The sequence below is a fragment of the Notolabrus celidotus genome, chromosome 22 (genome assembly GCF_009762535.1).
Source record: "Notolabrus celidotus isolate fNotCel1 chromosome 22, fNotCel1.pri, whole genome shotgun sequence".
Taxonomy (NCBI): Eukaryota; Metazoa; Chordata; class Actinopteri; order Labriformes; family Labridae; genus Notolabrus; species Notolabrus celidotus.
This window is the reverse complement of record NC_048293.1, coordinates 28,702,735-28,718,119: the sequence shown is the minus strand read 5'-3', so window position 1 is coordinate 28,718,119 and position 15,385 is coordinate 28,702,735. Positions and strand designations below refer to the sequence as shown.

Sequence of the window (15,385 nt, the reverse complement as noted above, 5' to 3'; positions counted from 1 at the left end):
ACTTCAGTATGAACTGGTCTGAACCAGATTAAGGTGGGGTTCATGTATTCCTCAGTAACTATCATCCCTTTAACGTCTCCACACGGAGCCAGACTGGATTAAACTGCTCAGTTCAAACCACTTTAAACCACTTTAAACCAGTTTAAACCAGTTTAAAACAGTTTAAACCAGTTTAAAACAGTTCAAACCACTTTAAACCAGTTTAAACCAGTTTAAAACAGTTTAAACCAGTTTATAACAGTTCAAACCACTTTAAACCAGTTTAAACCAGTTTAAAACAGTTTAAACCAGTTTAAAACAGTTCAAACCACTTTAAACCAGTTTAAACCAGTTTAAACCAGTTTAAAACAGTTTATAACAGTTCAAACCAGTCTGTCACAACTGAACTAACCTGAATAAATGCCAGCAGATTTAGAATCAACCAGAACAAACCAGTTCAGACCAGATACCCTCTGTAGTCAATGTCCCTTTAACATCCTCATGTAAAACCAAGTCCATCCAAATTACAAATAAAATGACCTGGTAAGGACCAGTAAGGACCAGTAAGGACCAGTTAGTACTGGTTAGAACCAGTTAGACCCACCCTGATTAGAGATTAAGAAAGAGTTAGAACCAGTCCCAGACTTCACTGATCTAAACCAGGTTAAACTCGATCCGAGAAGAGCTGTTTGAAAACCAGTCAGTACCGGTTAGAACCAGTTTGATCCAGTAGAACCAGACCAAACTACAGTTAATACTACCAGATTTAGAGCTTGTCAGAACCAGTTTGGTCCAGTGTGAACCAGTTTGATCCAGACTGAACCAGTTTGGTCCAGTCAGAACCGGTCCATGTTCTGTCCAGTGTCCCTTCAGAGATTAAAGTGCTTCCTTTTAAACAAAAATAAAACAGCGTCTCAGTCCTCTTCACTTCCCAGCAGCCTGTGTGGCGGCCATCTTGTTTTAGAAACCTAAATGTTTAGGTTACAGGAAGTGATGTCACATCCTGTTTAGTGTCAGGAGGAAGTTTATAAACAAACTGTCACTGTGACATCACAGCGTCCCACCAGGTGAATCCACGTCAAACAACCGTTCCACATCACAGTGATGTCACAGGCTAGATGAGCTCCCATTCGTCCTCCCCGTCGTCCACGCTGAGGGAGGGGCCCGAGGGGGCGGGTCTACAGGGAGTTTGAGGGAGGAGCTTTGTCAGGCGACGGGACAACCCACCAATCGGAGTCACCGCCCACAACTCGTCCTCAGGAGTCACTGAAGAGAGAGAGAGAGAGGGAGGGAGAGAGAGAGAGAGAGAGAGAGAGAGAGAGAGAGAGAGAGAGAGAGAGAGAGAGGAGAGAGAGAGAGAGGGAGAGGGAGAGAGAGAGGGAGAGAGAGAGAGAGAGAGCTTCAGACCCGCTGCTCGGACAGACTGGATCCTTTTCCAAGAAAAAACACCTGTACAGGTAACACCTCTAACCAGCGCTGACTCAGACTCACCTGTGAACCAGTTCGCGTTCCCCGGGATCTTCTTCCAGTAATCTCCGGCAGGGTTTCTGTCAGAGACGCCGTATCGCCGCGCCAGATCCCCGTTTACACACCGGACCCAGACCGTCCGAGAGCTCAGGACCAGCTGACTGACGGCCAGACCTACGGCACACACACACACACAATGACACAATTATACACACACACACAATGACACAATTATACACACACACACACACACACACACACACACACACACACACACACACACAGGTGAGCAGACAGACAGGTACCTGGCACCAGCTCCCAGTCCGTCCCCACAGGCATCTCGTCGCTGAGTCCGGTCCTGACGAAGACGCTCCCTCTGTTGTCGAGCGCCCAGAGCAGGCGGTCGTTAGGACTCGTCTGAATGCTGACCAGCTGCACTCCTATTGGCTGCAGAGACATGATGTCACAGTTACCTGGACTGTAAGGCCCCGTGTGTACAGACTCCCTGTGGATCCAGGTTCTTCCTCTTACCTGTGCAGGTGAGTCTATCTGGATCCACGCCGGCAGCATCATGCTCGGGTTCAGAGGCTGGGTCCCGACCCTGAAGTAAACCACTCCTCGACTGTCCACCGCCCAGACGTTCTGACTGCCACAGCTCACACTGACCAGACGCACACCGCCTGCAACACACAGGGACACACACCTGAGCACACCTGAACTCACCTGACCACACCTGACCAGACACACACCGCCTGCAACACACCGGGACACACACACATGAGCACACCTGAACACACCTGACCTCACCTGACCAGACACACACCGCCTGCAACACACCAGGACACACACCTGAGCACACCTGAACTCACCTGACCACACCTGACCAGACACACACCGCCTGCAACACACCGGGACACACACCTGAGCACACCTGAACACACCTGAGCACACCTGAGCACACCTGAACACACCTGAGCACACCTGAACACACCTGAGCACACCTGAACACACCTGAGCACACCTGAACACACCTGAACACACCTGAGCACACCTGAACACACCTGAGCACACCTGAACACACCTGACCACACCTGACCAGACACACACCGCCTGCAACACACCGGGACACACACCTGAGCACACCTGAACACACCTGACCTCACCTGACCAGACACACACCGCCTGCAACACACGGGGACACACACCTGAGCACACCTGAACACACCTGAGCACACCTGAGCACACCTGAGCACACCTGAGCACACCTGAACACACCTGAACACCTGAGCACACCTGAACACACCTGAGCACACCTGAACACACCTGAACACACCTGAACACACCTGAGCACACCTGAACACACCTGACCAGACACACACCTCCTGCAACACACAGGGACACACACCTGAACACACCCACATGTGTTCTTTAACCCCGGAGTGATTTCAGACTGAAGAGCCGTCCTGCGGTCCTCGGGTCACGTGCGGCGCCCCCCTTTAAACAAAAACATGAAGAAGGTTCCAGGTGGAACCCGAGTCAGATCCTGTGACCACATCCGCTCTCAGAATCCAGGTCAGCCTGTTTTAGGGAGACGGCCTCATCCTTCATACCTGACTGACAGGCTGCCCCGCTGACCTCTGACCTTTGAAGGCCGCATGAAGAGCTGCTGCAGCTGCCCGTCACCTTCGACCCTGTAGGGTCTCTCTGACAGAAACATCAACAACAGTTCACCTGTTTGTTTATCAGCACAGAGACAAGTCCTCAGACCTGAGTCCTGAGTCCTGATCCTATAAGAACACCCGTGCTCCTGTATGTTACCCATGTGCAATAATTAGGACTTAAACCTGCTCAGTGATTAAGACCATGAGGATCAGAGTCACGGACTAAACGCTGAAATAAGGGACCAAAACATCCGCCCCACACGCTTCTTCAAAACTCAGACACCTTAAAGAGAGGACGAAGACCGGGATCTGAAACAGGTCTGATCTCTGAATCAGGTCTGATCTCTGGATCAGGTCTGATCTCTGAATCAGGTCTGATCTCTGAATCAGGTCGGATCTCTGAATCAGGTCTGATCTCTGGATCAGGTCTGATCTCTGGATCAGGTCTGATCTCTGAATCAGGTCTGATCCTGGAGCAGGTCTGATCTCTGGATCAGGTCTGATCTCTGAATCAGGTCTGATCCTGGAGCAGGTCTAACTCTGAATCAGGTCTGATCTCTGGATCAGGTCTGATCTCTGGATCAGGTCTGATCTCTGAATCAGGTCTGATCTCTGAATCAGGTCTGATCTCTGAATCAGGTCTGATCTCTGAATCAGGTCTGATCTCTGGATCAGGTCTGATCTCTGAATCAGGTCTGATTACACCAACACAGGCTGGGTTTCATGAGCCCCGAGCAGACAGGTTTAGGCGGACCGGCCTAAGGGTCCTGCTTTATTTATTCAGACACAACAGAGAAGAGTCTCCCTCTGGTTCTAAGATCCAAAGGTCTCAGTCCAGAACTGACTGTCCCCTCAAAGAATTCTTACTCTGAGAACTGAGAGACAGACAGGCGGTCATGTGGTCATGTGGTCTCTGATAGAGAGAAGGGCAGAGGGACTAAAAACAGCTCTGACCCACCAGTCAGGTTACAGAATGACGAACACACACAAACACACACACACACACACACACACACACACACACACACACACACACACACACACACACACACACTCTTCATGTTGACCTGTTACACAACCTCTACCTGTCAGTGTGATGGAGAAACACAGCTGACAGTGTGTGTGTGTGTGTGTGTGTGTGTGTGTGTGTGTGTGTGTGTGTGTGTGTGTGTTGCTGTAACCTGAGCAGAGGGGACGATCCCCCAAAACACTCAGCGCACACCGACTGTTGGACCAATCAGAGAGCAGGGATCAGAGCGGAGCTCCGCCTCCTTTCTCACCTGTGTTTACCTGCTGTGAGACTCAGGTACCTACCCAGCTGACTGAGGTCCAGCGGGGTCCAGTGGAGTCCAGCCGGACAGGACGGAGACAGAGTCCGGATACACACTCTGCCGTGAGAGTCCAGACCCCAGAGGGCGTCACGGCAGGCCGACAGGTGAGTCAGCTCCACCTGGGCACACAGGTAGAACACAGAATGACATCATCACCACCAACGCCGCGCACCTGGAGTCAGAAAGGACTAAACCAGGGGACAGGTGTGTGTTTACCTCAGGGGGGAGGAGCACAGAAGAGGGGCGGAGCTCTCCATCCTGGTCCCAAACACAGAACAGATCCTTCCTGCTCTGAGCCAACCACAGGAACGTACCTGAAACACACACAGGTAATTACAGAGGTCTGGGGGACTAGTTACAGAGGTCTGTGGGACTAGTTACAGAGGTCTGGGGGACTAGTTACAGAGGTCTGGGGACTAGTTACAGAGGTCTGGGGACTAGTTACAGAGGTCTGGGGACTAGTTACAGAGGTCTGAGGGACTAGTTACAGAGGTCTGGGGACTAGTTACAGAAGTCTGGGGGACTAGTTACAGAGGTCTGGGGGACTAGTTACAGAGGTCTGGGGGACTAGTTACAGAGGTCTGGGGGACTAGTTACAGAAGTCTGGGGGACTAGTTACAGAGGTCTGGGGACTAGTTACAGAGGTCTGGGGGACTAGTTACAGAGGTCTGGGGGACTAGTTACAGAGGTCTGGGGGACTAGTCTCCAGGTGGTTTACCTTCTCTGTGGGGCACAGCTGAAGACGTGATGAAGGTCCACCTGGTGGCCGACACGGTTCCTCTTGGAACCACATTCTGCCAGAAAGTTCCTGAGAGAACCAAACACAACAGAACTACAAGACGTGCTCTGATACTGGACTCTTCTAGACTCTTCTAGACTCTACTGGACTCACCAACAAGGCTGCCGCGGGCCAGGTGCAGCTGGTTCCGTCCCGAGGCGACCCAGACCCCGCTGGAGTTGGCACTGACCAGGCTTGGCTGGCACTGCGAGTACTGAGACAGGAAGGCCACCACGCGCTCCACCGGCGCCCTGGTTACAGTGGCAACACTCTGGGTGGCCTGCAGCAGGGTCTGGAACAGACTCCCCTGATCAAAGACCACGTAGTCCGAAATACTGATCTAAAGGAGACAGAGACAGACTGACTGTAGAGGTGCAGAAGTGAACCCACATCAGACCAGGACAGACTGTAGACTAGTCTACCTGCCACCAGTGGTCGTCCTCGCCCTGAGGTCTGGACGAGCAGATCCCGGTCCTGAACCAGAGGCTGCCGCTGGCATCCAGGGCCCAGGCTGTACCCCCATCACCCAGAGAAACACACATCAACTCCAGACCCTGAGCCTCACTGTGACACACACACACACACACACACACACACACACACACACACACAGAAACACCATCAGTAGTATTGCAGTAGTATTGCAGTAGTATTACAGTAGTATAGCAGTAGTATAGCAGTAGTATAGCAGTAGTATTGCAGTAGTATAGCAGTAGTATTGCAGTAGTATTGCAGTAGTATTGCCGTATTATTGCAGTAGTATTGCAGTAGTATTGCAGTAGTATTACAGTAGTATAGCAGTAGTATTGCAGTAGTATTGCAGTAGTATTGCAGTAGTATTGCAGTAGTATAGCAGTAGTATTGCAGTAGTATAGCAGTAGTATTGCAGTAGTATTGCAGTAGTATAGCAGTAGTATTGCAGTAGTATAGCAGTAGTATTGCAGTAGTATAGCAGTAGTATTGCAGTAGTATTACAGTAGTATAGCAGTAGTATAGCAGTAGTATAGCAGTAGTATTGCAGTAGTATAGCAGTAGTATTGCAGTAGTATAGCAGTAGTATTGCCGTATTATTGCAGTAGTATTGCAGTAGTATTGCAGTAGTATTACAGTAGTATAGCAGTAGTATTGCAGTAGTATTGCAGTAGTATTGCAGTAGTATTGCAGTAGTATAGCAGTAGTATTGCAGTAGTATAGCAGTAGTATTGCAGTAGTATTGCAGTAGTATAGCAGTAGTATAGCAGTAGTATAGCAGTAGTATTACAGTAGTATAGCAGTAGTATTGCAGTAGTATAGCAGTAGTATTGCAGTAGTATTGCAGTAGTATAGCAGTAGTATAGCAGTAGTATAGCAGTAGTATTACAGTAGTATAGCAGTAGTATTGCAGTAGTATAGCAGTAGTATTGCAGTAGTATTGCAGTAGTATTACAGTAGTATAGCAGTAGTATAGCAGTAGTATTACAGTAGTATAGCAGTAGTATTACAGTAGTATAGCAGTAGTATTGCAGTAGTATTGCAGTAGTATAGCAGTAGTATAGCAGTAGTATTGCAGTAGTATAGCAGTAGTATTACAGTAGTATAGCAGTAGTATTGCAGTAGTATAGCAGTAGTATTGCAGTAGTATAGCAGTAGTATTGCAGTAGTATAGCAGTAGTATAGCAGTAGTATAGCAGTAGTATTACAGTAGTATAGCAGTAGTATTACAGTAGTATAGCAGTAGTATTGCAGTAGTATTGCAGTAGTATAGCAGTAGTATTACAGTAGTATAGCAGTAGTATTGCAGTAGTATAGCAGTAGTATTGCAGTAGTATAGCAGTAGTATTGCAGTAGTATAGCAGTAGTATAGCAGTAGTATAGCAGTAGTATTGCAGTAGTATTGCAGTAGTATTACAGTAGTATTACAGTAGTATTGCAGTAGTATTGCAGTAGTATAGCAGTAGTATTGCAGTAGTATAGCAGTAGTATAGCAGTAGTATAGCAGTAGTATAGCAGTAGTATTGCAGTAGGAAAGCAGTAGTATAGCAGTAGTATAGCAGTAGTATTGCAGTAGTATAGCAGTAGTATAGCAGTAGTATAGCAGTAGTATAGCAGTAGTATTACAGTAGTATAGCAGTAGTATTACAGTAGTATAGCAGTAGTATTGCAGTAGTATTACAGTAGCAGTAGTACCTGACGGTGTCGTACTTCCAGCCCTCGCCCTCGCTGCAGTAGCTGTTCAGACCTTCTCTGTAGAACACCGCTTTGTGTTCGCTCAGAGCCCAGACCACGCCCCCTCTCACACACACCTGGCTGAACACACAGGGGGAGTCCACCTTCACGGAGCGGGCACAGGGCCGCTCCACGCTCAGACCTGACACACACACACACACACACACACACACACACACACACACACACACACACACACACACACACACACACACACACACACACACACACACACAGAGTTAATCTGCTGTGTGGTGTCATCATTCTGGTCCTTGCTGACTCTAACTCTCATTATGTAACAGGTTTAATAAGTCCTCATGGTCAGCAGGGACTCTGATCCTGCACACTGAATCTCAGCTGAGAGTTCAGCTCCCCCTTGTGGTCATCTAAAGACACTACACACAGCGTCACAGCTTCTCCCTTTAACACCAGGAAACAACCTGAGACGTGTTTGTCTGTGCAGATTTACTGTGAAATGAGAGATGTGTAAAATCAGCATGAAAGGTCTGTGGACCGGCATCAGCAGGTAGGGGGTTACCTGTCTGCAGGTAGAGGTCTCCGTTGGTCCTGATGATCCAGGCGGAGTCGTCACTCAGAGCCACAAACGCCGTCTGCTCCACGGCTTTGTACCAGTGACGTTTCCCTTTCACTGACACTTTAGCACAGGCGAACGCCGTCATGGTCTTCTGCTCCACCTTCCACAGCAGGTTACCTGATGGAGGAGGTAACATGCATACATACATACACCTGTACAGGGGGTGTTCAGGAGGGTCTCTTCATGCTGTCTAAAGCAGAGGCTACAGGTTCTGTCAGGTGCGATGTCTGCAGCTCACCTGAGGGTGATAACGCCATCTGGTGGACGTTGTCTTCAAATCGCTGCCAGTTGAGTCCAGCTTCAGGTAAAACGCTGCAGAACAGTCCCCCTTTAAAGTCCAGACACCACACGAACCTGGAACACAAGGGGCGTTCGTTGTCAGTGCCACAGCCCCCCTTTAAAATCCACACACCTGGTGTACCAGAATCAGGTCTCCTGAGAGTCACTCACCTGTCAGTTACCTGCAGGCTCAGAATTCCACATCCTGGTCCCGAGTATCCCATCCAGCTCTCTGCCAACTGCAACAACACAAACATTAGAACCTGCTGTCTGTCTCACCTGGTCAGGTCTGTGTGTGTCTCAACTGGTCAGGTGTGTGTGTCTCACCTTGTCAGGTGTGTGTGTGTCTCACCTGGTCAGGTGTGTGTGTGTCTCACCTGGTCAGGTTTATGTGAGTCCCTGTCCTGAGCGTCCTGGTCCACCTGTCTGTCTGCTGTCTTCTCGGTCTGATTGGACGGACAGGTGATGTCCCCAGCAGCAGGTAGAGACGGACAGTAGATGTCTCCCTCGTCATCGCTGGACATGCTGGTTTTTCTGTCCAGGTTGGACATAGTGGAGTAAAACATCTGATCCACCACACCAGCAGGGGGCGCCACGTCATCGTCCTTCACACAAAGACAGAGGACACTTTTACTTTGATCCTTTCGTTTAAATTCAGGGCTGTTGACTGGAACAACGTAAACAACATCAACCCACCTCGTCCTCCTCCTCGTCCTCTGGTCCAATCAGAGGGCTCAGATACTCGTCCTCCTGCTCCTCCATCGGCTGCTGCTCCTCCTCCTCAGTGTTATGCATGTAGGAGAAGGTGCACTCCAACAACAGGTCCACATCAGGGGTCGGAGGGACAACCTCACCCTCTGCCACGGGACCAGAGACCTTCCCTGGGTTCAACTGGTTCTCCAGGCCCTGAAGGAGCAGGGAGCCTGGGGGGAGGAGGCTGGGACAGGAAGACAAGGATAAGACAGACAGGTCAGCGATTAAAGAGATCAAGGATGAGACAGGAGATCGATGGGGGGGAAGAACAAGGCTCAGGGGAACAAAAAGGATTCAGGTTAGTCTTCAGAAATTCACCTGGACTGTTTGCAGGACTCCACCTCTCCACCCCCAGTCTCCTGTGAGTCCTGGTTTGATTCTGGGGAGTCCTGGTTCTGAAGGTCCAGACCAACGAGGGAGGCTCTGTCGCTCAAAGGGGTTCCACTTCCTCCGTCACTGCAGCTGCTGTCCTGGACTACAAACATGGAGTCTGAGAGGCTGCTCTCGGAGAGCCGGTTCCCACTGCTGCTGTCTGAGGACGGAGACAAAGATGTAACACCGGGTCCAGGTCTACAGTGTTCCCCTGCCTGCCTTGTTGTGCCTACCTTGTCGTCTCCTCCTCCTCTTCTTCACTCTGATGGCCTTCACCACCAGCTCCTGCTGCATCTCCCCCTGACCCATGGGGGCGCTGTAGCGTCTGGAACTCGTCTCACTGGCAGCGTTGGCGGGGGCGTTCCCATGGAGACTGTCCCAGGAAGTGACCGAGCTGCTGCGGCTGCGAGAGCTGCTGGTGAGCAGACCGGACCGCTGACCGAGCTGCTCCGACACCTGAACACACCACAGGTCACATGACAAAGACAGGTGAGCTCATCAACCTGTCAATGACCTCACACTTCAAAGGGCTGTCAATGACCTCACACAATGACCTCACACATCAAAGGGCTGTCAATGACCTCAGACATCAAAGGGCTGTCAATGACCTCACACTTCAAAGGGCTGTCAATGACCTCACACTTCAAAGGGCTGTCAATGACCTCACACAATGACCTCACACATCAAAGGGCTGTCAATGACCTCACACATCAAAGGGCTGTCAATGACCTCACACAATGACCTCACACATCAAAGGGCTGTCAATGACCTCACACAATGACCTCACACATCAAAGGGCTGTCAATGACCTCACACAATGACCTCACACATCAAAGGGCTGTCAATCACCTCCAGCTGCTCCTCCGCCTCCTCCACCTCCTCCGCTCCATCCTCATCTTCCTCTCTCTCTCCATCCTCGCTCTGCCTCTCCCATCCTCCGCCTCCCCCCTCCTCCCTCCCCCCGCCCTCCACGATGATAGCCATGGTTCTGATTGGCTGAGCCGTCTCCACCGATCCGGTCGGTGGCAGGAAGGTGGGCGTGGTCAAAGGTGAGGTGAGACGGATGGAGAGCTCGGACACTGAAGGAGAGAGAGAAAGGAAGCATCAGTGTCCTTCACTTCCGTAGCTTCATGACTTCACACCAGCGGCCGAGTGTGAGGAGGACTCACGGTTCGAGGCCAGACCCTCGGGACTGTTGGACAGACGGATAATGTCTCTGTCCCCCTTCAGGATGAAGATCTCATTATCACAACACGACACGGACACGATGTCTCCACTGCTCTCCAAAGCCCCGATCATCACCTGAAGGACAACACATGAGCTCACTGACCGCAAACACACACACACACACACGCCTGACTCCGCCCCTCTATGACCCCGTTAACAGTGCATTTATTCATTAAACGTTTAACAAGAGGATCAGGAAAAGTTAATCTGGTCTGATGGATCCAGGTGTCTCTCCAGGTGTGTGCACTGTACTCAGACCTCATTGACACAGTCCAGGACGTAGAGGCTGTACTCGTTCCAGCTGAGGATCCAGCCCTCTCTGAGGAAGCAGCTGAGCAGACCGAGCTGTCTGTCCGGAGGACGGTACGCTCCGATCGGATCAGCACGAGGAAACAAGTCGAACTGAGGGATCTGAAGGAGAGGAACAAAAACACAGTTCATCCAGTTACTGAGCGTCCACCGAGAGAGAGAGACAGGAGAGTGTCCTCAGAGGGTGTGTCCTGCTCATGTCAAGTCTTCATCTGGTCCCTCTGGTCCCTCTGGTCCCTCTGGTCCCCCTGTAGCAGCTTTATTTACAGCTCAAACTCTCTTTACTGATCTCAGGCTGCTGTCTCTTTAAGACACTTCAGCTATAGGACCTGGTTTATAGACTCTGCTGTAGGACCTGGTTTATAGACTCTGCTGTAGGACCTGGTTTATAGACTCTGCTGTAAGACCTGGTTTATAGACTCTGCTGTAAGACCTGGTTTATAGACTCTGCTGTAGGACCTGGTTTATAGACTCTGCTGTAGGACCTGGTTTATAGACTCTGCTGTAGGACCTGGTTTATAGACTCTGCTGTAAGACCTGGTTTATAGACTCTGCTGTAGGACCTGGTTTATAGACTCTGCTGTAGGACCTGGTTTATAGACTCTGCTGTAAGACCTGGTTTATAGACTCTGCTGTAGGACCTGGTTTATAGACTCTGCTGTAAGACCTGGTTTATAGACTCTGCTGTAGGACCTGGTTTATAGACTCTGCTGTAGGACCTGGTTTATAGACTCTGCTGTAAGACCTGGTTTATAGACTCTGCTGTAAGACCTGGTTTATAGACTCTGCTGTAGGACCTGGTTTATAGACTCTGCTGTAGGACCTGGTTTATAGACTCTGCTGTAGGACCTGGTTTATAGACTCTGCTGTAGGACCTGGTTTATAGACTCTGCTGTAGGACCTGGTTTATAGACAGCGTACCTGTGCGTTGTAGAGAGGTTTGAGCAGCCGGGTGTCCTCCACCTGTCCTCTGATGTCAGACCTCCACAGTCTGAGTCCAGGTCTAGCAGCGAACACCTGAACATCGCTCTGTTTGCAGAGAGCCGGCAGGAAGCAGGCCCCGAACCTGCCGCTGCTGCAAAAACAAATCCACCATCAGCTCAGATCGTAAGATCCAAGACCAGGTCCAGCCAGAGGACTGAGGACCTGACTCTGACCCCCTCTCCTGTCTGACTCTCACCTCTTACGGGGCTTGGTGCCCAGCTGCACCACTTCCTGTCTCTGAGTGCAGAACAGCAGAGACCTGTGCTGGGTGGAGACCAGCAGGACCTGGTGACTGTACTCCATCTGAACCACACCTGAGGACTCCTCCAGGAGCAGGACCGGCTTACATACACCCTGCAGACACACACACACACACACACACACACACACACACACACACACACACACACACACAGTTCACATCGCAGTTCATATTTCTATCAGCGGTCTAACTCTGACCCCGCTCTGCCTTCAAACAGGACCCTGAACCAGGACCCTGAACAGGTGAGTGAGGTCACACCTGGTCCAAGTCCAGAGACGAGAAGACCACGCGTCCTTTATCATCTCCAGAGAACAGCTTCATCCCGTTGGTGCTCCACGCCAACGACGTCACCGAACCTTTGTGGAGGCCGACCACGTCGAAGCGCCGCAACTACAGGACGACAGAGAGAGAGAGAGAGAGACAGGTCAGAGAGAGGTCAGAGAGAGAGAGAGAGAGAGAGACAGGTCAGAGAGAGAGAGAGAGAGAGAGACAGGTCAGAGAGAGAGAGAGAGAGAGAGACAGGTCAGAGAGAGAGACAGACAGGTCAGAGAGAGAGAGAGACAGAACGAGGAGAGAGAGAGAGAGAGACAGTTCAGAAGAAAGCAGAAGAGAGACGCAGGTCAGAGAGAGAGAGAGAGGAGAGAGACAGAGACAGAGGAGAGAGACGAGAGAGAGAGAGAGAGCGAGAGAGATAGAGAGAGGCAGAGAGAGAGAGAGTCATAGAGGAGAGAAGAGCAGGTCAGAGAGAGAGAGACAGTTCAGAGAGAGAGAGAGAGAGAGAGAGAGAGAGAGAGAGAGAGAGAGACAGGTCAGAGAGAGAGAGAGAGAGAGAGAGAGAGAGAGAGAGAGAGGTGTGTTTCTCTCCTCACCTGTTTGTTTCTTCCAGGAAGTGGAGACACCAGCTGGAAGACTGCGACTCGACCTGAAGATGTTCCCACGGCAACCAGGTCATCAAAACAGCTGAGCAGCTTCACAGCAGTGATGGCATCACTCTTACCCTACACACACACACACACACACACACACACACACACCACACACACATACATACACACACACACACACACACACACACACCACACACACACACACACACACACCACACACACACACACACACACAGGTGTGAGTGTTAAACAGCTCCAGTAGAAACTCAGTGAGCACCACAGAAGAAGAAGAAGAAGAAGAAGAACAAGGCGCCGCTCTGACCTCCAGGCTGTACTTGTTCATGTGAGCGAGGCGGCGACAGTACAGGTAGAGCATGCCGATGCTGCTGCCCACCGCCAGGAAGTCACTGCTGCTGTCCAGGGCCGTCAGGTAGACCAGCACAGACCGGAACCCCCGCTGCACCTGCAGGCAGAGAGGAGGGAGCCTTCATCATCATCATCTTCATCTTCATCTTCATCATCATCATCATCATCATCATCATCATCATCATCATCACCATCACAACAACAACTAACAGCGGTCAGAGTCAGTCCTGGTCTCCAGAGTCTGGAGCAGTCCTGGTCTCTGTTTTTAAGTTCAGAATCGGAGTCTGGGTCTTGTTTCAAACTGCTCTGTATCCTGGTCCTGGTCTCAGTCTCAGTCTTGGTTCTGGTCTGGTTCAGTACCTTGGCTGGGATGGCATTCAGCAGGTAATACAGCGGGCAGAACTCCCTCAGGACAGACTGCTGGATCGGAGGGGACGCCATGTTTCCGCCCAGGTGGACTCAGCCGGTCCTGGAAGTCAGTTCAGATTCTCTGTTTAGAACACACCTGAGGGGAAGCTTCAGAGCATCAGGACTCTCCCTGCTCCAGGACCCGGACCTGGAACACGTCACCACATGAATGAGTGTCTCTGCAGAGAACACGTACATCAGTGTTATAATCAACATCACTGAGTCCACATGAGGAGACCGGTCTGAGCCACATGATGGTCTCTGTAGAGCTGTGCACCAGACCTGGTTATAGAAAGTGTTAATTTGCTCTCTGACATGTTTAACACTAGTCCCTTTAAACAGCTGACCTCAGACCCCTGAACCTGGAGGAAACCAAGTCCTTAAACTGGGTCCTGTTTGGACTCCTGGCTCCACATTGATCCGGATCTCTGCCCCCATGCACAGAGTGAAATATTAATAACAGACATATATTCAGTGGTCTGTGTGTGAGGTTACATCAGTGTGGGATCAGCAGCAGTAACGGACTCAGGTTCCTGATGTGACTGCAGAGGGCGGCGACACACGTAAACACACCACATCTACACACATTACACACACATCTACACACATCTACACACTGTTACACACACCGAATTAAACAGAACACCTGACAGAATAATTTAATATTCACTCTTTAGTTCAGTGATGATTTATTCCAGTTTAATTTAAGAGAAATGTTTAATTGTTGATATTTCTAATGAGGTTTGGTGTGACGTTGTCTCTCAGGCTGACAGGTTAACGTCAGCTGTTTCTCTACCCTGACAGCTGACAGTGAACGCCCCTTTAAAACAACAAACACAGAGTCATCAACAACAACAACAAACAACAACAACAACAACAACAAACAATCCTGATGGTGTTTATTCAGTTAGCTTACGGGCTAGCTAGCATCGTTACAAACAGAAACAGGCTAGCGTTAGCATCGTTAGCTGCAGATGAAGGACAGAGACTTACTGGGTTCTCAGGTGGACCCGTTCAGGTGGATCCGGATCAGGTGGACCCGTTCAGGTGTTTAAAGACAGCTGCAGGTTACAGAGGAGCAGAGGGGGGACATCGCCCTGTCTGTCTGTGTGACAGCTTCATACTGTGCTGAGCAGCTGTCAACAAACTGCGCCCTCTGCTGGCAGGACCCGGAACTACAGCCTCCAGAACCAGAACTACAGGCTCTGATGGACCCCCCTCTGTTTAACAGAGTTCATTATTATTCATCTTTCCCAGCACACACTCTCACACACAAACAAACACACACACACACACACACACACACACACACACACACACACACACACACACACACACTCACACACTCACTCTCACACACACACACACACACACTCACTCTCACACACACTCCTCATCATCACTCTGAGCTGATTAGTGTTTTCTGTATCTGCAGGATCATTTCATTATTACATTACAATGAATGACCGGAAGCGGAAATCAGTGACTGCTGCTTGGAAACACTGGAAACTGGATCTGATCT

At 50.2% G+C, this 15,385-nt stretch overlaps 1 protein-coding gene across 3 annotated transcripts; it reads right to left on the bottom strand.

The window, feature by feature from the left end:
• Positions 1-454: 454 nt before the first annotated feature.
• tecpr2 (tectonin beta-propeller repeat containing 2) lies at positions 455-15,119 on the bottom strand. Of its 3 annotated transcripts, none has more exons than XM_034674321.1 (27): positions 14,857-15,119; positions 13,816-14,042; positions 13,412-13,552; positions 13,072-13,200; positions 12,461-12,592; positions 12,137-12,294; positions 11,878-12,031; positions 10,906-11,058; positions 10,590-10,722; positions 10,270-10,499; positions 9,654-9,876; positions 9,367-9,580; positions 8,992-9,232; positions 8,673-8,900; positions 8,467-8,534; positions 8,255-8,370; positions 7,960-8,133; positions 7,383-7,563; positions 5,639-5,780; positions 5,331-5,556; positions 5,157-5,246; positions 4,655-4,752; positions 4,422-4,557; positions 1,978-2,126; positions 1,752-1,893; positions 1,471-1,620; positions 455-1,245 (listed from the first exon to the last, which is right to left on the bottom strand). In XM_034674321.1, exons 2-27 carry the CDS (start codon positions 13,894-13,896, stop codon positions 1,094-1,096), a joined length of 4,041 nt encoding a protein of 1,346 aa, XP_034530212.1. In that variant the 5' UTR covers positions 13,897-14,042; positions 14,857-15,119; the 3' UTR covers positions 455-1,093. The 3 variants fall into 3 exon arrangements, with proteins under 3 accessions (XP_034530212.1, XP_034530211.1, XP_034530213.1); XM_034674320.1 differs by having other exon boundaries at positions 13,816-14,011; XM_034674322.1 differs by having other exon boundaries at positions 13,816-13,924.
• Positions 15,120-15,385: the final 266 nt, after the last annotated feature.

Excerpts from the sequence above, each read along its gene's own strand:
- tecpr2 (XM_034674321.1), bottom strand. The coding sequence starts at position 13,896 with ATGGCGTCCCCTCCGATCCAGCAGTCTGTCCTGAGGGAGTTCTGCCCG. Across the intron at positions 13,553-13,815 it reads TGAATGCCATCCCAGCCAAG|GTGCAGCGGGGGTTCCGGTC; the intron begins GTACTGAACCAG and ends CTCTGCCTGCAG. Across the intron at positions 1,246-1,470 it reads GAACGCGAACTGGTTCACAG|TGACTCCTGAGGACGAGTTG; the intron begins GTGAGTCTGAGT and ends CTCTCTCTTCAG.